General features: G+C 40.1%; 1 protein-coding gene across 2 annotated transcripts in view; it reads left to right on the forward strand.

Moving 5' to 3' along the window:
- The first annotated feature begins 736 nt into the window (after window positions 1-736).
- RBMS1 (RNA binding motif single stranded interacting protein 1) overlaps window positions 737-22,893 on the forward strand; it is a 217,982-nt gene continuing 195,825 nt past the window's right edge. For both annotated transcript variants that reach the window (XM_068969345.1, XM_068969346.1), the window contains exon 1: window positions 737-855. In XM_068969345.1, the coding sequence (XP_068825446.1) occupies window positions 781-855 (75 nt within the window). In that variant the 5' untranslated portion in view covers window positions 737-780. The remainder of the gene's footprint in view (window positions 856-22,893) is intronic.

Genomic DNA, 22,893 nt, shown 5'->3' on the forward strand with positions numbered 1-22,893 from the left:
GGGGAAAAAAAAATCACTGGGTGGGGGTAAGTGAGAGATTAATCAGATTTCTTCCTCTTTCTCCCCTTTCCTCCCCTCCTCCTAAAGGAGATAAAACTCATGAAACCAAACAAGGTGTCCACTCCGCAGTTCTTAAGCTGGGTCCCTCCAGTCTACCCCCACACTCCACCCCCAACACAAAGCGATCCGGGCTCCCAAGGTTTCGGTCCGTCCTACGCGGAGCCGGGGAGGTGAGGAGTGGTTAAAACTCAGCCCTCACCTCCAGCGGGTCCCGGATCCGCGGCGCCCAAGCCCCGCCCCCGCCGCCCTTCCCCCACGGCCTCGGCACGCCAGCCCCTCTCCCCTCTCCCAATCGGGCGCACCCACCCCAGATGCCGCCTGGCACCGAGCGCTGCCGCCGCTGCCGCCGCCGCCGCAGCACTTTCCACTTGTATTGATCACCTCCCGGCCCCGCTGAGCCTGCTCGCCGGAGCGGAGCGCGGCCAGCGCGCCAGCCCTTGGCAGCCCCGGAGCAGTCGGGCTCCGGGAGGCAACTCCTTGGGAGCGCCCTGTCCGGGGTGCCCTCTGCGCTCTGCAGTGTCTTTCTCTCTGTCTGGGAGGAGAAGAAGGAGGAGGAGGAGAAGGAGGAGGAGGAGGACGTCTGGTCCGGGCTGGGAGGTGGAGCAGCGGCAGCCGCCGCCGCCGCCGCCGCCGCCGCCGGAAAGGGAGAGGCAGGAGAGACCGAGACTTGGAAACCCCAAAGTGCCCGCGACCCTGCACGGCAGGCTCCCTTCCAGCTTCATGGGCAAAGTGTGGAAACAGCAGATGTACCCTCAGTACGCCACCTACTACTACCCCCAGTATCTTCAAGCGAAGGTAAAGGGGCGCCGGGGATGGGGGGCGCCCGGGGCGCACGCTGCTCGGGTCCGGGAGGGGCGAGCGGCGAGCTCCCGCCGCCCCCGGTGGAGTTGATGGAAGGTTGCTAACTATAGCGCTGGCCTGGGCGCAGCCGGGCGGCGCGCTGGGCGGCTGCTGCCCGCGGAACTGAGTGCGGGGATCGGGTTACAGAAAGCCTCGGGGGGAAAGACTAGACAGGAAAGAGCCGCCGGCCCCTTCCTGGCCCGGGAGGCGGGGAGGGTCGCGGGCCGAGCGGCGCCCGTCGCCGAGCGTTGGCTGCACGGCCGCGGGTCCCGCCGGCGGCGCAGATCTTCGACCCCTTCTCCTGGGCCTCGCCCGGCGAGCGGCAACTCTCTGCTTCCCTCGGAGTGGCGCCGAACCTCCCGCCCCCCGGGGACGCCCCTCAGTCTCCCGCGCGCGCGATGACTGGGGCTCCAGGGGGGGACGGGACTTTTCCCTCCCCGCCTCCGGCCCTGCGCGCCCGCCCCTCGCCTTGATCTTTGTGCGCTGTGGCACTTCACCTGGTTACTGATTTCTACTTTTACGCTGGTGTTTTGGGTAGGAAAGTGGCCAAAGTTCACTCAGCGTTCATTGATGTCCCTTTTAATCCTCCCTGTAGCTTCTGCAAAAGAGGGACAATGGGCAGATTTCGATGCAGAGAAAGAAGTGACTTCGTATTTAGTTTTGAAAAATGCTACCTTATATGTTTACCTACAGATCGATTTTCAGTGGTGCTTTCTCAGAAGTGGCCTTGGTACACGCTTAAGTAAAACAGCAGATGACATGTAGTCATACAAATTGCGCCTGGCTTTCTAGGGACCCTGGGTACGTTGTTAGTGGGCCTATCTTAGTTTTACTATAATAATTTGATGCCTTCTGAACTCATTTAAAAAAATTATTGGGTCCATGAAAAGTGAGGGTTTCGCTGCTTTGGAAGCTTTTTGTCCAGTTTGGGAGGGCGAAAGTTGGATGCAAAAGATTTTGTCAGCTGTTAGCATCTCCTATCTGGACTTCTGGTGCCCTTCCAGATTACAAAAGAATCAAGTGTGGATACAGCCTCTGAACTTTTTCTGGAAGGTTGTTATCATGCCCTGCTTGCTGGCAGAGGGCATTTCAGGCCTGGTGCAGAGAATCTCTGATTCAACTTCGATAAGCCTTTCTTTCTTACAGTGTGTTTGGTCCATGTTATGTACCTACATCGTCGTACTGCATGTGTCCCTGTAGGTGAAATGACACTCTTCCGCATAGAGACCTGAAATTTCTTAGCCCTGAAGGACCTCATTTTCACCCCCTACCCAATAATCGCCAGAAAGCAGCAAGATGGTAGCAGTAAGGATACCCATTACTCATTTTTGTGTGGTGGCCTCTGTATTTGTTTTCAGGGATTGGAGGGCGGTACCCGTATTTTGGTGAACTACATTGTAAATATAAGTTGTTTGGAGAAATTTTGAGGTGTAATCAATGCACTACCTTTTAGATATCATATATGTTTAATGCATTTGTTTAAATTATGCAGCATTGGGTACCTAAAGGACAGCCTGTTCAACACTTAACTTTATGAATAATAAATAACATACACTCAGGTGAAGAAAAAAAGACCATGTTTCTACAGGCACATTCACCTTAGTAATTTTTATGTACCATTAGTAAGTTAGAAACCAAGTACATAGCATTTAATATAGCTAATGCAATGCCATTTGGCTCTTTTTGCCCCGTAAATAATTGAAGAGAGAGACAAACGGCAAGAGCCTGCTCTAGTAATTAGGGTCAGATCCCAGAAAGCTTTAGGGCCCATTTTCTGAAAGTGTGCTTCCTGCATAAAGCATTTAATATTGATTTGTGTTACAGTAAATGACAGTCTCAAAACATATCTTGCTGTTTCTACTCTGAAATCTGAAATCCTATTACTCTGAATCTCTTTGTTTCCGGAGAAAGACAGACATACTCACTTGACCTATATAACATGGTATTAAAGTTTGATAATTAAATCTAAATTCCCTGTTGTAAAGAATCTTGATTATCTCAAGAAGAGGCATCTCCTAAAATGTAAAGCGACTAGATGCAGATTTTAGGTAAGCATAATTCAGTACACATAGCCGTTTTTTTCTCCCTTATCTAATCTATCTCTTGTAACATGGTATTGTAAATCATTTTTAAAAAATAAAGACCTGATTTGATCTGTAGTTAGTTGAAAAACAAGTGTTACCTATTCTCCCTAAAGAGTTAATAAACTGCTGTAGTATCTGTGGTCTACGGTGATGATCCTTGCCTCTGTGTGTTTGTGTTCTGATCCTCCTGAAATATTCGATAGGTAGCATCACCGTTTAAAGTACAATGATGTGTTTGCTAGACAGAGTTGTTTTGAAACTTCTGTTTGGAAGCTGTATCGAAAACTGAAGAATGGTGTGGTTGTTTACCAAGTGATATTTGACTTAGATTTGTCATCAAGAGATGGATGTGATTGTTTTGAATCGAGAAAGAATAAATGGGTGGGATTTCTTTTTCTCAAAAGGAATAGATACACCAATGAAAATGGCACTTGAAAATCAGTTTTGTTACCATGCTTTATTTAAAAAGTTATCATATGTCAAATAATTTTTCTTATGTTAATCATCCAATCAGTCTGTTTTGAAAAATTTATTTAGTAATGTTTCTCTATAGAAATGTATTAGTTACTCCTACATTTCTATTAACAATTAGTAACCAAAAAATGATGGAGCTGTATTACAGCCTGTGACCATATTTGTGTGTGTTATGCTTTGACAGAAAAAGAAAAGTAACGCAGATGCGATAAACATAAAGTAAAATAGAGGATATTATGGAAGGGCTAGACATGGGGTGGAAATGAAGGACTCCAAAAATTTTATAATACCTTAGTGCAGAGTAACAGAGATTGCAAGTAACCTGATTTTACACGCTTGTTGAGTTTTTTGTATTTCTCTGTAAGGATGGTCTTATCACAGCAGGAGTCTCTCTATCACTTGACACATCCATTCTAAGATATAGGCTGATGTAGCTTCATAAGTGTAAGCATGTATTGTTTTGAAGGATTTTCTAAATTATTAAGAGACATTGTGTATTATTGAAAATTAAATTTGGTATCTACTTTTCAGATACACAGGAAACATTCTGACAATTTGATATATTTTAATTAAAATTTTGTATGTAGACATTTTCACTTATCGTAAAGGAAACCCTTGAATTCTGTTTGTTTCAAAAATACCATGATGTGTATTACTACCAATATGTATATACAAATGTTTATGGGAATTGAAACACTTATTCTAGTTCTTTTGGAGAAAGGGAAGCACAGAACGTTCTTTAATGGTTAGTTGATATTTTGTACCATCTACAAGCAACTTGACTCATTTGTGATCTTTATTCATAGATTGTTTTGTGTAAGAGATGACCTACACTAGAAAAATGTTTGTTTCTAAAACAAATGTTTGTTTTAAAACTATTTTTGTGTAAGTGTATGCCAGAGAAGATACCTGAACCTAGCCTAAAAATCTGAAAAATATTGAGCGATATAATTTGGTATTCTATTAATGAAACTACTAGGAAAAAAGCTTTTTCTGAATTGAATTTTTGGGTACATTAATGCTTTGCTGAATTCCTTAATTTTTCCTTAGTTATAACCACATGAATATTGTATCAATCTGTTTCTTTAGGAATTAGGGGTCATGATTTGATACATGGAACTACTGAGTATATTAAGGTGGATTGGAGGTACAGTGGCATGATATTAAGACTTGGGGTGCTTTGTGTCCTGAGAAGTAACTGTGTTTGGGAAATGAATAAAGTTTCTTTAAATGCATCAATACATTAATACAATATTTTATATGAAGAATACACTTTCTTTTCATAAGTGGCCGAGATATTGTGGCTATCTGGAAGTAGTGTTGGAAGACTCGGGGTCATGGGAATGCTAAAATGAAGATGCATTATAATGAAATATTATAGGATCCTTCCCATTGGATAGCCATTTCTTTTAAATTTCCATAATATCTATTATTTTTTATATGTTGGGAGCCAAATCTTACACTGTTAGAATGGAACAGGGAAAAGATAAGTGAAGAAAAGGAGGAAAGTAATCAATTATTTAGTATCAGTATAACCAGATATACTTTACATATATGGTGATCTTGGCTTCAGATTTAAATTAAAATATGGCAATTCCCATGTAATACACTTTCATGACAAAAAGTTTTAAGCTTTTTGATATATTGATGAGTCTTTGTGCTTTGCTTAATAGTTTCTTGGAACTATTAATTACCCCAGCTTACTTAATGAAGACTGAAATTTTAGTTCTAGGTCTTTATGCTAGACAGCAGGACCTTTTCCCCTTTCTTTTTACTAAAGAAAGATTTGCTAGAAATGAAAATTCCTTTTTTCCCCTATATCTTCTTAACCAATAAAAATTATGTGGGGAAGATCTAGAATGGAAGTTAAAATGATATGGACATCTAAATATCATTCATTTTTTTTAAAGATGAGGGATTTCTTGTCTAGTTTGCTTTTTATTGGATTCTCAGTTCCCTAAAGTTTATTTTCCCCTAGTATGGTCTCCTTATCCTACGTTGAATCTCTTTTCAAAGGCTATCAGCTGTCCATATTTCTTATTTGATTTGCAGAACACTAGGTGCTAAGTAAATGCTTGTTACTATTATATTCTGAATAAGTACATGCAAAATTTTCTTAGACCAGAAAAAAATTATAGACCAAAATCTACAAATATGATAACCCAGCCTAATTTTCTAATGAAATCTCAATATAGTTTGATTTGAATTTTAATTTATCTTGTTCCTATAATGAAAACTTTCATTTTATGAAGATCACTAAGGTGAACTACATATCAATTGGTCCATGCTTAATTTATGAAATCAAAGTGCCTTTTTTTTTTACAGTCTTTATTAAAGACTATGGCACCAGAAAAAAAGATCTCATAGTGTTATAGCAAAGAGGGAGATGTTATATGTGATGAATTGGTTACTCAGCATGTATTTGCCTCTTACTACTGGCCTCCACCAACACAATTCAAACTTTTTCTGCTTAATTTTCAAGAAAATCCTTTTTTTTTTTTTTTGGTATATTTCAGATGTGGTAAAAACATTTATTCATTTAATGAATAATAACTAAAATATAAACTAGCCTCAAGTGATTCAGAATTATAATTATCTGTGTTACTGAGGGATATATTACCCTAAATATGACATTTAGCTACCTAGTTTTTTATCCCATTCATTGGGATATTACAGGAATAAACAGGAACATACTCAATTGTTCTTAACTGGAGGTGTTTTATTCAACGTAACATTGCTTAAAGAAATGTTGTAATGATATGTCAGTGATTTAAATGCAGTGCCATAATATTTGGTACACAATTAAGCTGTATATTCAAAATTGAGCATTGGGCTTGGGGATTTTATGTGGAATGAATGTAAATATCCTGATTTCTCTGCCGTATCATTTTAACAAGTAAGTGGTAAAACCTGGTGCCTTGGGAGAAGCAGCAGTTGGATGACACAAACATTTACCACCCAGAGTTTGGTCCGATGATACACAGCAAAATGCCTTCTTATACAGTGTATGTGTCAAACACACATGCAGATTTGAGCACACACACACAGATTTGAGAACAGAAACTAAGTCATTTCTTAATCAGGTAGATCTGTGGGGGAAGGTGTAAAGAGAGAGAATGGTAACAGCCAAGCTAACAAGCTAAACATGTATCTTACATAATTGAATTCCTTATTTTTGCTTAATGCACCTAGTATCCTTAAAATAATTATATGAATATTTAACATTTTCAAATAAGCATTGGAAAAAGAGTGTATCAAAGATGGTGAGAAAGAAAAGGGGAGCAAAAATCAATATCTAGACCTCCAAGAGGAGAAACTGTTCAGTCTAAAACTGAACATTCTTGTTCTCCGTATATTGTCTTCTAGCTAATTCTTAAATGCATGCATTTGCCATTGAGGGAGAACAGTCTTCTGGATGATATATGTGAAAACCTAGATTCTAAAAAAGAGATAAGATACTAATATGAACAATTAACTTGCTTGTAAATCTGATATTGTGGCTTTCCTAGTGGCTCAGAATCTGCCTACAATGTGGGAGACTCGGTTTCAATCCCTGGGTTGCGAAGATTCTCTGGAGAAGGGAATGACTACCCACTTCTGTATGCTTGCCTGGAGAATCCCATGGGCAGAGGAACCTGGTGGACTACAGTCCATGAGGTTGCAAAAAGTTGGACATGACTGATCGACTAACACTTTCACTGTAAACACACAAAATCAACGTCTGGTGGATGATTGCCTGCAATGACGCTATTCTGGAATTAGGCTAAATTTTAAGCTGGTGCTTGTGGGAAATTGCTGAGGCTTTTGAAGGGCTATAATACTAACGAAGTGATTGTATTTCCTTCGTCACCCTACAGCACCATTGTCTGCTTTGGGTATTGGGAAACGTTAAGGGGGTGTCATATCTGGTCCCTGCTGTCCAGCTGCCAGCAAAGACAGAATAGACACATTTTAAGACATAAGCAAAGAATGTTTTCAAAATAGTTCACCCGGGAAGACAGCATACCAACCAAGGGTCTGAATGAGAGGAAGGCTCTCTGATCCACATGTGAGATTAAAAACTGTAATGTGTATTGTGAGAAAAGGTAAAGTGCTAATAAAAGTTACAATGAACCTGGGAGTTTTATAGAGAAATGGGCTTTAGATTAATGAATGAAAATTTCTTAAATTGATAATCACCCTTGTTTTATATATTTTCTGCTCTGTAATCCTCTTATGACTACTTAGAATTTTAAAGAATATCACTTTTTCATACTTTATCTTAACTCCTTCTCCTCAAAGTTTCATGTTCAATTACCTTATTTTACATTATTATATTTCCAGTTTTATGCTTACAAATGTGCTATTAAGCCCACCTGTTAGGGTTGTGACAGGCTGGAAATATAATCCTTGAATGATGGATTAATTGTGTTCCATAATTGTGATATGGAACTTTTACTTTTATTCTTTTGCTTTTATCATTTGAAGTGATGTTTATTTCTTCTAATTTGTTAGTGTTGTTTGGAGTTGTTAGGCGTCACTGTGTGGCTGCAATCTACATGGTGATAATGTGTTTAATATAAGTTGACATTTCTTCAGAAAATAACAGATTTTTAAAAAATTATTCCTGATCTTTTAGGATTATAGCTTTTTATTCTCTTTATTTGGTCATTTTCTAGCTTTAATTTTTTTTAAATGAGCTCTGCAGTGGGTCTGAGTCCTTCAGGAGGCGTATTATCCTCTAGCCTCAGTGTGGGACACTGAGCCCACCCTTCCGACTACCCTTTGAACAACACGTGCTATTGGGCTGTTGGGTCAAGGAAAAAAAACAGATGGTTTCAGGAAGAGTTTTTGTATAACAAAACAAGATGATTTCATAGATATCATGAATAATTTTTACCAATCTTGAAGAAAAAAATACATCATCTTCCCAGCTCTGCCAAGTGGGTAGATCCATTTTATATGATATTGATTTTGTTTTTTATAAGTTGAAAACTACGAATTGGAATGGACAGAGTTCGATGGATACATCATGGAATTCTGTGCTTTTTCTGAACTTGAGTTTTTTGGGCGGGAAATCAAAATTGCCAAAAAAGAATTTTAGATCATAAACCTACACTTCTGTTGTACTTAAGCTCCTCAAATGCCAATATACTATTCCCCCTATTTAACACTTTTTTAATAGGTGGTTTTGAGAGTTGTAATTGAGAGAATATTTGGGCTGAAAAACCTCTAAACCCTTCTTCGTATGTGGGATAACAGTGAAATATTTTCACAGTTTGAAATAAAGTCTCATAAAATATTTGGCTACAAGAAGTACATCATGTTAGAAATTTGTAATACCACCAACTTTACCTTTGTCTTTTCAACAGTAATTTAGATTCATTACCAAACAGGCTTTTGACAAATGCAGACATTTATAGAAAGGAAAATTTGCCACTTTTTATTTTCAGGTGTTTAACTGAAATACTCCCAAAGTCCCCTCTGCCACCTACAGAGCACAACTTTGATTGATTTCATTGTTTAAAAAATGAAAGCCTTAAGAAAGAAAGTTCCTAGTCTCAATCAGTTCTTGGGTTTTATTCTACATGATTATTTGCATACTTTTATTAACAACAGCAGCAACACACAAAAAGAACTGGCTAGAAGAGAAACTTCTCTAACAGAAATTCTATTGCTAGGCAAATGATATTTTTTAGAACGCTATGTGATTTTTCTGTGATTGGGTATAGCTTATCTTAAAAATGAATTTTGTTTACAACAAGTTTTGTTCCCCAAAGTTCACATATCACTTACTTAGTACTTGAAATTGATCTAGTATATTTCATGTATAAATTGTTAACTTTCATTAAAGGGTTCCCAGCCAACCCATATGGGCCTGTGAAAGTAACCCACTTTAGAATTCACATATAGTTGTTACGTATTGGTCCTACCACATGTGCTTCCCAGGTGGTGCTAGTGGTAAAGAACCCACCTGCCAAGGTTCCCTGGGAAGGACATGGCAACTCACTCCAGTATTCTTTCCTGGAGAATCCCATGGACCGAGAGCCTGGCAGAATGCAATCCATAGGGTTGCACAGAGTCTGACACAACTGGAGCAACTTTAGCATGTACTCATGCATAGAACCAAATCATCATAAGGAATAATGTTTCTTGGAGGAGGAGGGTAAGTATTCAGAGTTGGAACTCCAGTACCCCTCTTTGCCCCTTTTAGTGGGGAGTGAGAAGTTTTTCTTAATTCACCTGAGGGGCAGTGGGAAGACTGAAGCTCCCCGTAGTCCCTCAACAGGGCTTTTGAGCTTACCGGACTGAGAACTGGGTTTTAAGAAGAGGAGGGAGGTGTGGCTTGTGAAGTCACAAGGGGCAGGGATTTGTGGAAGTGGGACTTGTGGGCACTGGAGCTTCTCAGTGGGTTAAGCCTTGGGGGCCCTGCTCACTCCTCACTCCTGAGACTAGCTCCCCACATACTTGTTTTCTTTTCCTGTGCTGGCCTCACAGATAATCTCTTGTTCTCCTTCCTGCTGCTGCTGCTGCTGCTGCTGCTAAGTCGCTTCAGTCGTGTCCGACTCTTTGTGACCCCATCCCCCATCCCTGGGATTCTCCAGGCAAGAATACTGGAGTGGGTTGCCATTTCCCTCTCCAATGCATGAAAATGAAAAGTGAAAGTGAAGTCGCTCAGTTGTGTCTGACTCTTTGCAACCCCATGGACTGCAGCCTACCAGGCTCCTCCATCCATGGGATTTTCCAGGCAAGAGTACTGGAGTGGGGTGCCATTGCCTTCTCCGCTCCTTCCTCCTAGCCCAACCTCAATTTTATAAAGCAGTCCAAGGCTAGATTCTAAGAAGTAGGGTTTTGTATCCCTAGCTCATCACTGGCTAGATTACTACAGCCTTGGAACTTCTCTCCTCTTCTGTAGCACTCACTGAATCAGGCAAACAGCTCTTGAGGCTGGTAACAAGAAGGAAACCAAAACACAAAGAAATCATCGTCCAGTGCCATCACTTCTATTTCCACCACGTCCTGGTCCAACAATGCTTCATAACTCTTCAGTTCAGGTCAGTTGCTCAGTTGTGTTCGACTCTTTGCAACCCCATATACTGTAGCACACCAGGCTTCCCTGTCCATCACCAACTCCCAGAGCTTACTCACACTCATGTCCATTGAGTCGATGATGCCATCCAACCATCTCATCCTCTGTCATCCCCTTCTCCTCCCACCTTCAATCTTTCCCAGCATCAGGGTCTTTTCAAATGAGTCAGTTTTTCACATCAGGTGGCCAAAGTATTGGAGTTTCAGCTTCAGCATCAGTCCTTCCAATGAATAGTCAGGACTGATTTCCTTTAGGATGGACTGGTTGGATCTCCTTGCAGTCCAAGGGACTCTCAGGAGTCTTCTCCAACACCACAGGTCAAAAGCATCAATTATTTGGTGCTCAGCTTTCTTTATAGTCCAACTCTCACATCCATATGTGACTACTGGAAAAACTGTAGCTTTGATTAGATGGACCAAACTTTGAGCATCTGACGATGGCACAGTCCCATTAACCTTAGATTTTTACTGAGACTCAACCTACGGTGCACTGGTTAAGAATCCTACCTTGAAAAGAGGACAAAAATGGAACCAGTCTGTGCTTAAGAAGACAACTCGGACCATGGATCCTTTGGTACTTGTTTGTGGTTTGTGGCTTGACTCTGGGATGAAGAGCTCGACATGGTCCAAGAGCCTGCAAAGGAGGGATGCAGTCCATGGGTTTGGGCGATCTCCCAAGTGTGCTTCTTCTCTCTCATCTCCTTTTCCCACACTCCCTCCTGCCTTTTCTCCTCCATTTCTACTTTTACCTTTTCTTCCTGCACAGTGACAGTAGTCTCACTGTGCACTGCCTTCTGAGCAGCCAGAGGTTTGTGTGCTCCTGGTGGATGTGCCAGGGTGACGGGTGCTTCCAAGCTACTCCCACTGCATCTGCCCAAATAAGGGACCAAGTGGGCCTGACTTAATTTGGGTAAAAAAAAAAAATCTTTGCTTTAGAGATTATGATTAAGAATTTGCTAACTTCAGTTCCCTCTTTGAATCAGATTTTCTTTCTGATTCCTTATCCAATTTTATGGGGAAAATTTTAATAAAATTGTATTTGGTGGTGACTTCATGGTAAAGAATTCTGCCAAGCAGGGTTCAATCCCTGGGTTGGGAAAATCCCCTGGAGAAGGGAAAGGCAACTCAGTCAAGTATTCTTGCCTGGGAAAGCTCATGGGCAGAGGAACCTGGTGAACTACAGTTCAGTTCAGTTCAGTCGCTCAGTCGTGTCTGACTCTTTGCGACCCCATGAATCGTAGCACGCCAGGCCTCCCTGTCCATCACCAACTCCCGGAGTTCACTCAGACTCAGGTCCATCGAGTCAGTGATGCCATCCAGCCATCTCATCCTCTGTCGTCCCCTTCTCCTCCTGCCCCCAATCCCTCCCAGCATCAGAGTCTTTTCCAATGAGTCAACTCTTCGCATGAGGTGGCCAGAGTACTGGAGTTTCAGCTTTAGCATCATTCCTTCCAAAGAAATCCCAGGGCTGATTTCCCTCAGAATGGACTGGTTGGATCTCCTTGCAGTCCAAGGGACTCTCAAGAGTCTTCTCCAGCACCACAGTTCAAAAGCATCAATTCTTCGGCACTCAGCCTTCTTCACAGTCCAACTGTCACATCCATACATGACCACAGAAAAAACCATAGCCTTGACTAGATGGACCTTTGTTGGCAAAGTAATGTCTCTGCTTTTCAATATGCTATCTAGGTTGGTCATAACTTTTCTTCCAAGGAGTAAGTGTCTTTTAATTTCATGGCTGCAGTCACCATCTGCAGTTTGGAGCCCCCCAAAATAAAGTCTGACACTGTTTCCACTGTTTGCCCATCTATTTCCCATGAAGTGATGAGACCAGATACCATGATCTTTGTTTTCTGAATGTTGAGCTTTAAGCCAACTTTTTCACTCTCCACTTTCACTTTCATCAAGAGGCTTTTTAGTTCCTCTTCACTTTCTGCCATAAGGGTGGTGTCATCTGTATATCTGAGGTTATTGATATTTCTCCCGGCCTTGATTCCAGCTTGTGTTTCTTCCAGTCCAGCGTTTCTCATGATGTACTCTGCATATAAGTTAAATAAGCTACAGTTCATGTGGTCACAAAGAGTCAAACTCGACTTACTGGCTAAATAACAACAAGTGTTATAGAAGCACAGACATGATGTAAGACTTTGAGCAAAAGATAACATAATTAGCATAATAAAACGTGTTTTGATGCCAAATGTGTACTCCAAAGAAGACTGGAACTTAAATATGACATAGTGAAATGGTAAGCTGCATACATTTTTTTGTTCACCCATAGTAAAGTTTAAAATCATATATAACCATTTTTTTCAGTTTCTTGAATATTTCACTAAATTGTTATTTATCTAAAAAGAATCACGAAAGTATTTTTTTAATTGGCATAAATGTGTGTTTCTTACTTGGTAATAGTTCCTCAGATTTTAATTTTAATAGCAGAAATATTAAATGTTGACTTCGACTGCTTATTTTTTAAAAGAATAGATTATATCTTAGCATACAAATAGGATTTCAAATGACAGAGAGTGATATCTGGTGTTCTTTTCTACCCCTCTGTCTCTGTCACCAAATTCAAATTCATGTCTCAGCAATTCGGGATATTCTTCAGTGAATATCCTTTGAGCCTTCAAAATTTGATTTGACTGTGTGTTCTGAAGATAGCTCTTTCAGATAAGCACATGGTGATCGTCATCCGTGTGTCTGGGCCCTAATGAACATCTGCTTTCTAGGGCGCCACGGGAGCACCTTTCTTCGTTTCCTTTTCCTTTGCCTTTTTGATTTGAATCTAGTTAAACCCTGCAAATGGGGATGTTTTTCAATATGCAAATACTCCTATTTCCCTTTTAGGAAAAGAGAAAAAAAAAAGCGCCAGATATTTTAAACATGAACGCTTTGGGAGTTTAAAGAGAGTCTGCAGGAAGCACGCACACAACTCTAGTTCTTCTCTTGACCACTCAGACATGGACAAAAATCATCTAGCGAAGATCATAGAGTTGGAGCTGCCTGGTGGGCAATTTAATTAAATTCAGCAAACACTGAGCAGGCATTGTATTAGACCCTGGAAGGTGCAAATATGTAAATAAGGCATGATTCCTGCCATCATGGAGCACAATGAGATCATTTTATTTACTTTCCTGTTTATTTAAAATTTTTATTTGAGGTAGAACACACACACACACAAAAATATAGCACACATATTTTAAATATAATATGCTTATATAACAGCTACCCAGGTCATTGTCTGACATTTCCAGCACCCGCAAAGCACCTTCATGCCCTTCTCAGTGTGTCCTCCCCAAAGGTGTCTGCTAGCCTTACTTCTAGCCTTGTAGATCGGTTTTGCCTATTCTTGTATGTCATAAAAATGAATTCCTGGTGGCTCAGATGGTGAAGAATCCACCTGCAATGTGGGAGACCTGGGTTTGATACCTGGTTTGGGATGATCCCCTGGAGGGAGACATGGCATCCCACTCCAGTATTCCTGCCTGGAGAATCCCCATGGACAGAGAAGGCTGGTGGGCTACAGTACGTGGGGCCACAAGAGTCGGACACGACTGAGCGACTAAGCGCATTCTGGTATGTCATACAAATGAAATCCTATAGGATACAAAGGGATGTATCCTTTTGTGTCTGGTCTCTTTAGCACATCATTATTTTGATTTCATTCATTCATACTGTTAAGTGTAACCATCAATTCTTTTTTTTAATGCTGTGTAGTATTCTATCACAGAATATATCACAGCTTTTATCTGTTCTACTATTAATGGGCATTTGGATTATTTCACTGTGGAGCTATTATGAATAAAATTGCTGTAATTATTCTTGTTTATACCATTTGGTCAGCATACCCATTTACTCATAAGAGAGGAACTGGTAGGTCATAGAATGTATGTGTGTTCACCTAAAATGGTCGATGCTACCATTTTCTGTTCCTATTGGCAAAGTGTGAGAAAGCTAATTATTCTACATGTCACTAACACTTGGTATTGTCAGTCTTTTCAATTTTAGCCCTTCTGGTTGGCGGTATCTCAGTATGGTTTTAATTTGCATTTCTGTGATGATTAATGATGTTGAGCACGTTTTCATGTCTTTATCGGTCAGTTGGATATCCTCTTTTGTGAAGTGTCTTTCAAGTATTTTGCTCACTTCTTAAACATAACAGCTTTATAAGTCACATAACATAAAACTCAACCTTTTTCCTCACTTTTTTATATTGGATTGTCCTTTTTATTAGTTGTAGGTTTTTTAATAAAGTCTGGATACAAATCATTCGTCAGATATATATCTGACGAATGATTTGTGTATATATATATATATATATATATACACACACACACACGTGTGTGTGTGTGAAAGTATCTGCTCCCAATTTTCAGTTTTCTCTTTCACTATCTGATTACTATCTTTTAATAAATATAAGTTTTTAATTTTAAGTTCCATTTATGATTTATGATCATTGCTTTTTGTGTCTGTTTAAGAAATCTTTGCGTACTTTAAGGTCATGAAGATATATTCCTATATTTTCTTCCAGGAGCTGCATTTTATCTTTCACATTAGGTCTGCAGTCTATTTCTAATTAATGTTTGTGTATGTGGATGAGGTCGAGATTCATTTTCCCCCGATACGTGTGTGTTAGTCGCTCAGTCGTGTCTGATTCTTTGTGATCCCATGACTGTAGCTGACCAGGTTTCTTTGTCCATGGAATTCTCCAGACAAGAATACTGGAGTGGGTAGTCATTTCCTTCACCAGGGGATCTTCCCAACCCAGGGATTGAACTCAGGTCTCCTGCATTGCTGGCAGATTCTTCACCAGCTGAGCCACAAGGGAAGCCCCCGCATATGAATATCTTATTGATCCAGCAGCATTTGTTGAAAAGACATTTGCATTTACTCCTTTGAATATTAACGCCATTTTGGTTATATATCAGAGGAGCACATTTATGTGTTTCTTTTTCTGGATTCTTTGTTTGGCTTCATATGTATTCTTGTGTCAGCACTACATGGTCTTAATTGACAAAGCAATATATTATTGGTATGTTCCTCAAGGTGGACCTAAGTATTTTAGATCTTCTACCTTTTAAAATAAATTTTAGAAATTATTTTTATTAAAAAAAGAAATCTGATAGAATATTGGACTGACATTAAGACTATACATCTGTATTGGAAGAACTGATAGTTTCTTAACTGTAAGGATATTTCTTCTCATTTATTTATGAACTTACCACTTTTAAGTAATTGATAATAAAACAATGGAAAATTACTGTTTTAGATGCTTATTTCTTAAATATAGTCAATGATTCCTTCAAATCTGTAGTAGGAGAGTTGGCGTAGATCCTAAGAAAATAATTCTTTTCAAGGGGGAGAGAGAATATTCATTATCAGATAAAAATTAATTTTGAAAAGTAGTTTATAACTGAAGTTTTTCCCTTAAAAACATATGGGACGTTCTTTTTGGTTTCTCTTGAATGCATCCCAAAGTGCTACTGTTTCTCCTTTATATTCTTTAGTTTCCTTTCTAGGCTTCGTTTATTTAATGACATGTCATCCAGTCACCTTGTCTTATATAAGCATGATTATCATTTGAAAATTAGTTGTGTTTGGAGGATTTTTTGACATCCCCTGTGATTTTATTTTTTTAATATTACCTGGATATTGTGAAAACAAAGGCTGGGAATAGCTGTGCTTAGATACTAACTTCTGAGCAATAGAATATGCTACTCTATGGCCCTTTGCCTCTTCGAACTCTTTCTTAGATGTTCTGAAAATCTCCTATGTATTTTTTTCATGCTTTATATTTAAGGTTTTTAAGCTTTGATTACTGCCAGCTTCAGCAAGCCAAAAACAACTACATAGAACTTTCAGAGCTTATTAGTTCTGGCTAGGTTAGCTTGGGTTGAGTAGGAGGTTGAATAGAAGACTTCTGAAGTCCCTTTCAACTCTAAATTTTATGATTCTGGGAATTTATAACATCCAAGAATCACACAGTCTTAGAACTGGAAGGAACTTTAAGATAATCTGGTCCAAGCCACTCACTTTACCAATGAGGAAATCTACCCAAAGTGAAGAGACAGGAGTAGAGGTCCAGAGCTGGGGGAAGTGGGGGAGAGGGATGGGGGGGTGGGAGTGGCAGGAGGGCCAGACCTCGCATGACTGGTCCGTGCTGTGACCTGAAGGAGGGAAGGAAGGAAGAAGGCAGGCCACACACAGCCTTAGCAATTAATTATTCCAGGAAACCTATCAGAGGTTGGACCGGGCTGTGGATGGGGCCGGTGTCACCAGCTGGTTTCGGGTTGGAAACTAGTAGTGGTCACCCTGTCAGAGGTCACCCTAGCAGGTGGGGCCGGCCAGACTTATGCACTGCCTTCCCCGAGCACGGCCGCTTCTGCTGGTTTGCCAGAACATTGTCCAAATCTGATTCTGCTTTGTCGTCCTGTTCCTAACCATAAAGATGCTCTGGGTACCGCTCCCATAGCTGGGCCCTGCTTATCCTCCATGGCTCCTGGCCTCTTCACAGCCTTGTCCCCCTTCTGGATTCTTCCTTTACCACATTCCTAAGAGTCTTTGTTTTTACAGTCATGGGTTTGGGGCCAAAACCCTCTCGCTTTTTTAGCACTCCTGAAGCTTTCCCACAGTAGCAGGATACACTCCAGACGACTTGATTCTTACTAAACTTTCTCTGTCCTGCCATCACTACCTGCTGTAACCTGTTTGGTCACCAAAACAACAACAGCACAGCCCAGGGAGGCTCCGCTTAAGCACCCCCTGTGTTTGTTGAAGCCAAACGCCCTCATTCACCACTCTGATGGGAACCACTTTCTTCTTAATGCCGAGCACTCCACTTTAGGCTTTAGTATTTCTTTTCTTTCTTTTTTTTTTTTCATGAGCTGTTTGAACATAGTTGACAGCCTTCTGCATTTATACAGGGTCAGGTTTCAGGAGCTCCATTTTAGTCAATTATGTGGAAAACCTCGGAGAAAGAAAACACGCAGTAGGAGGCATCCACCAGCCTGTGTGCTCCTTGGACACAGCATTGCCCTCATGCTGTTTGGATCATATATTCATTTAAATACATTAGCTGAAAAGATCATGCCTGGCTATACACCTCACTTTAGGGAGATCAAATACCAGAGAAATTGGGATATATTAACAAAAAAAAGAGACTGATTTTCCCCCAATTTATAAAATGTTCACCAGTGAAAATGCCTCCTAAGTTCATTTACATATTTCTAAGTCTTGGACAGAAAGTATAATTTAAAGTTGAGCCATCAGGAGAAAGGGTGTGTATTAAAAAGAGTAATTCGATATTACGAAAAACAGTTTGTGAAATAATTGCGGAGGTCAGTTGGAAAGGATGAGTTTCTTCTGTCATATTAGATTTCCAGCTGACTTCTGAGGAATGCATGACTGAGCAAAGGTACGGCTGTAGTAGCTCTTTGTGTTTGTTTTGTTTTGTTCTCACTGTGTCAGTGCTGATTGGTTTAAAGCTTTTGGTTTTCTTCCTCCAAGAGTGTGTAATCATGACGGGTGAACTCTGGAAGCCATGGCGTGCACAGAAGGAAATGACCGAAAGGCCGGTGGGTGATTTAAAATCATCATGTTAGGGCCTCTACATTGTCTGTAAGGAAAACAAGCTGTGTGTGGACCATTATTTGTTGATAAGCGTCACAGTCAAGGAAGTTTCCAGGAGGTGGGGGTGTTTAAAGATTGAGGAGAGATGTGCCTTTTAAAAACATCTCAGGGTGCTATTTACAGAGCAGTTGACTTCTTGGGCCAGAAAGTTCTCTCAGGTGGGTTGAGTGAATCAAGTTAAAAAATATGTAGCAAAGAAAAAAAAAATGTTGTTCTAATGTATTTGGCTAATAATAATAGTGCGTGTGTGGGCCTCCCTGGTGGCTCAGTGGTAAAGAACCCGCCTGCCAATGTAGGAGATGCAGGTTCAATCCCTGATTCAGAAATATCCCCTGGAAAGAATGGCAACCCACTCCAAGTATTCTTGCCTGGGAACTCCCATGGACAGAGGAACCGGGTGGGCTACAAGTCTATGGGGTTGCCAAAGAGTGGAACAAGACTTAAGTACTAAACAACAACAAATGGGTATATGTAAATTGCTGAGTCTCTCCCAAAACAAAGCAGTAACTTCGTATTTTACTTTCCTTTACTTATTTAGTCATTGCAAGAAAGATAGGCCTGCTTGACATTTTAGAAATCTTGTGCATTATTTAAGTTAAAAACATATGTATTCCATCAGAGTAACTTAGAGGAAAGTTAGGGTTCCAATAAGCACAGGAATAATTATTATCCTTAGAAAGATGGAATTTCTTTTCTGATCCAAGTTTACTTCCTAAACTAAATGTTTCTGATTTTAGTACCTTTCATCTAACTTTTCCAAAATGTAACGAAGCTTTAGAGCAAAGATTACTCACATTTTAAAGAATGTACAGGCATATTAAGGCAGATATATCCAGTCTTGCATTGGTTATATGCTCATTGTTGGGTAGCTGATAAAATCTCATGTTTGGGATGTTTAAAATATAGGGACATAAGAGTCTACTAATCTTATCTTTCCTCATTCCTTATTACATGTTAACTTTCACTGAGTGGAATTTAGTGAAAATTATATAAGGTGAAAATAATATATAGTAAATTAACATTATAATATAATACAGTTTACATGTTAGGAGAAAATATGGAAAAAGTCAGAGTTTATCAGGAAAGAAAAAGCATAGTCTGAAATTATTTAAACTGCATTTAACAGTTTAATGTAGCATTTTGCTAGCAGTAATTTATTTGTATGTGATCACCTTTATAAGAATGTGTTAATACATTAAGAATCAGGAAATATGTCTTGTTCTTTTTTGTGCCTATTGCAATGTTTTGCACATAGTGAGTAGTTAAATAAATGCATATTAAATTGAATCCATGTCTTTTGTTTTCTAATATGATAAAGAGAAGTATGAAACACAGCCAGAATTCTTTAGGAATGAAATGCTCTTGTTTAAAATACACGATTAGGATAAAAGGGGGCTTTTAGTCTAAATTACCCACATAATTTTCCCAGTCTGTTGCTTTACCATTAGATTCCTTGTTCATGCCTAGAAGGCCATCACTACTATTAAGCTAGTTTGTCACTGTCATATAAGCAGTTCATGAAGTACAGAAACAAAATATTCAAGTTGAATATAACAAATACAATGTATGTAGAAATGAGAGGCCCATTAAAATGAAAATTTTACTTGTAACTTTTGAATAACATATGAATGGGGCATTATTATTGAAAAGCAATTAAACGTTTTAAAAGGGCTACCTTTCTGAGAACTGTATTTCCTAGGATTAGCTGGAGGTCTCTAGGGCCTAGGACTGTGTCTGGACAGATTTGTGATTATAGTTGTCAGGGTTTTGACAGGAAACATATGGCATACTTAAAGTTGGTATTTAAGGGATGTTTAATAAACAAGGCTATTTACCAATGTGTTGGCAGGCCTTAGGGAAACGAAAAAGGGATAATGACATGTTCCAAGGCTAGCGAAAGATGGGTATTTTTACTCCACAGGGTCTGAAGGACTAGAGGAGGGAGCAGTTCCCACAAGGGTACCCTGCAAAGGAGACTGCCTGAGGGGAGCAGTGACCTTTGGCTGAGGACCAAGGCCCACCCACGTTAGGCAGACATGTCTCACTTTCCTCCCACTTTCACATCTGCCGTGAGTCTCTCCAGTTGGAATCCATAAGAAGCCAGAGGCAGGAGAATCCCTCCAATGCAAGGGTCCACATCTAGGGTGCAGAGTAGGATGGAGAAGGTGGCAAGGCAGCCTGAAGAATGGGGAGCAGTAAATATTTGTCAAATAAATAAATGGCTGCTTACTACTTTTCTTAATGAATAGTTTTTTTTTTTCTTTCTTTCAGTCAGCAGCGCTACTTATTGCCTTCTTAAAAAATCTTTGTTTTTCCTTGAATGAGATAAGCCATATTTAGTAGAGTGCCTGCTATGTACAAAACATTTTGCCAGGCCTGTTGCTATCAATAGCAGATAACTTTCTAAGAAAATTCACCACTAGTGGAGTTGTACCTTGCTTCACACAATAATTAAATCCTTTGAAATGACATTACAAAGTAATCAAAAGCACCTCATTTCAAGACAGATTTGGGAAGCTCGCTGCTTAAAGCAGTCCTTCGGTGCCACTCTGTCCAGTAGGACTTTCCACAACTACAGGAATCGTCTATACTGGCACTGTCTGAAGCAGTGGCCACTGGCCCCATGGAGGCTATTGAGCACCTGAAATTTGGCATATGTGACTTGAGACACTGAGTTGAAAATTTTAGTCACAGGTGGCCAGTGACTGTCATAATTGGGCAAGACAGCTCTAGTAAACTGTTAAAGAAATATAGGTTACCTGATTTAATTTTTGTGTGAAATCCATTTTAAAGTAAGAAGTTGAATCTTGCATTTGTAGATTTTTTTTTTTAAGATTGCTCACCTCCACATATAGGAACCCTGCAAATACGGGTGACCAGAATATACAGGGAAAGGAAGTTAAATGGACCCAAAGAGGAGTGGGTCCTATAGTTTTTGGCTAGTAAAAGCAAAGCAAAACATACAAGAACGCTCTTATGTTATATAGTATATGTTTTTCAGAGGTAGGTTATATTTATTTAGACCAAGTTATATTTAAATATAGATCATTGTGCCTGGATTTCTCATCATTAAAAACTCTACTTCAATTAAAAAACAATACATTTATTTTTATGATGTAGATATTCTGTTCAGTTCAGTTCAGCCGCTCAGTCGTATCCAACTCTTTGCAACCCCATGGACTGCAGCACACCAGGCCTCCCTGTCCATTACAAACTGCTAGAGTTTACTCAGACTCATGTCCATCGAGTTGGTGTTGCCATCCAACCATCTCATCCTGTGTCGTCCCCTTCTCCTCCCACCTTCAGTCTTTCCCAGCATCAGGGTCTTTTCAAATGAGTCAGTTCTTTGCATCACATGGCCAAAGTATTGGAGTTTCAGCTTCAGAATCAGTCCTTCCAATGAATATTCAGGACTAATTTCCTTTAGAATGAACTGGTTGGATCTCCTTGCAGTCCAAGGGACTCTCAAGAGTCTTCTCCGACACCACAGTTCAAAAGCATCAATTCTTCGGATCTCAGCCTTCTTTATAGTCCAACTCTCACATCCATACATGCCTACTGGAAAAACAATAGCCTTGATTAGACAGACCTTCGTTGGCAAAGTAATGTCTCTGCTTTTTAATATGCTGTCTAGGTTGGTCATTGCTTTTCTTTCAAGGAGTAAGCGTCTTTTAATATCATGGCTACAGTCACCACCTGCAGTGATTTTTGAGCCCCCAAAATAAAGTCTGACACTGTTTCCACTGTTTCCCCATCTTATTTGCCATGAAGTGATGGGACCAGATCCCATGATCTTAGTTTTCTGAATGTTGAGCTTTAAGCCAACTTTGTCACTCTCCTCTTTCACTTTCATCAAGAGGCTCTTTAGCTCTTCTTCACTTTCTGCCATAAAGGTGGTGTCATCTGCATATCTGAGGTTAATGATATTTCTCCCAGCAATCAGATTCCAGCTTGGGCTTCATTTAGCCAAGCATTTCTCATGATGTACTCTGAATATAAGTTAAATAAACAGGATGACAGTGTACAGCCTTGACGTACTCCTTTCCTGATTTGGAACCAGTCTGTTGTTCCATGTCCAGTTCTAACTATTGCTTCCTGACCTGCATACGGATTTCTCAAGAGGCAGGTCAGGTGGTCTGATATTCCCATCTCTTTCAGAATTTTCCACAGTTTATTGTGATCCACACAGTCAAAGGCTTTGGCATAGTCAATAAAGCAGAAATAGATGTTTTTCTGGAACTCTCTTGCTTTTTTGATGATCCAGCAGATGTTGGCAATTTGATCTCTGGTTCCTCTGCCTTTTCTAAATCCAACTTGAACATCTGGAAGTTCACAGTTCACGTACTGTTGGAAGCCTGGCTTGGAGAATTTTGAGCATTACTTTACTAGCATGTGAGATGAATGCAACTGTGCAGAAGTTTGAGCATTCCTTGGCATTGCCTTTCTTTGGGATTGGAATGAAAACTGACCTTTTCCAGTCCTGTGGCCACTGTTGAGTTTTCCAAATTTGCTGGCATATTGAGTGCAGCACTTTCACAGCATCATGTTTTAGGATTTGAAATAGCTCAACTGGAATTCCATCACTTCTACTAGCTTTGTTTCTAGTGATGCTTCCTAAGGCCCACTTGACTTTGCATTCCAGAATGTCTGGCTCTAGATGAGTGATCACACCATCGTGATTGTCTGGGTCATGAAGATCTTTTTTGTACAGTTCTTCTGTGTATTCTTGCCACCTCTTCTT

Source organism: Capricornis sumatraensis, chromosome 3 (assembly GCF_032405125.1).
Source record: "Capricornis sumatraensis isolate serow.1 chromosome 3, serow.2, whole genome shotgun sequence".
NCBI classification, from domain to species: Eukaryota; Metazoa; Chordata; class Mammalia; order Artiodactyla; family Bovidae; genus Capricornis; species Capricornis sumatraensis.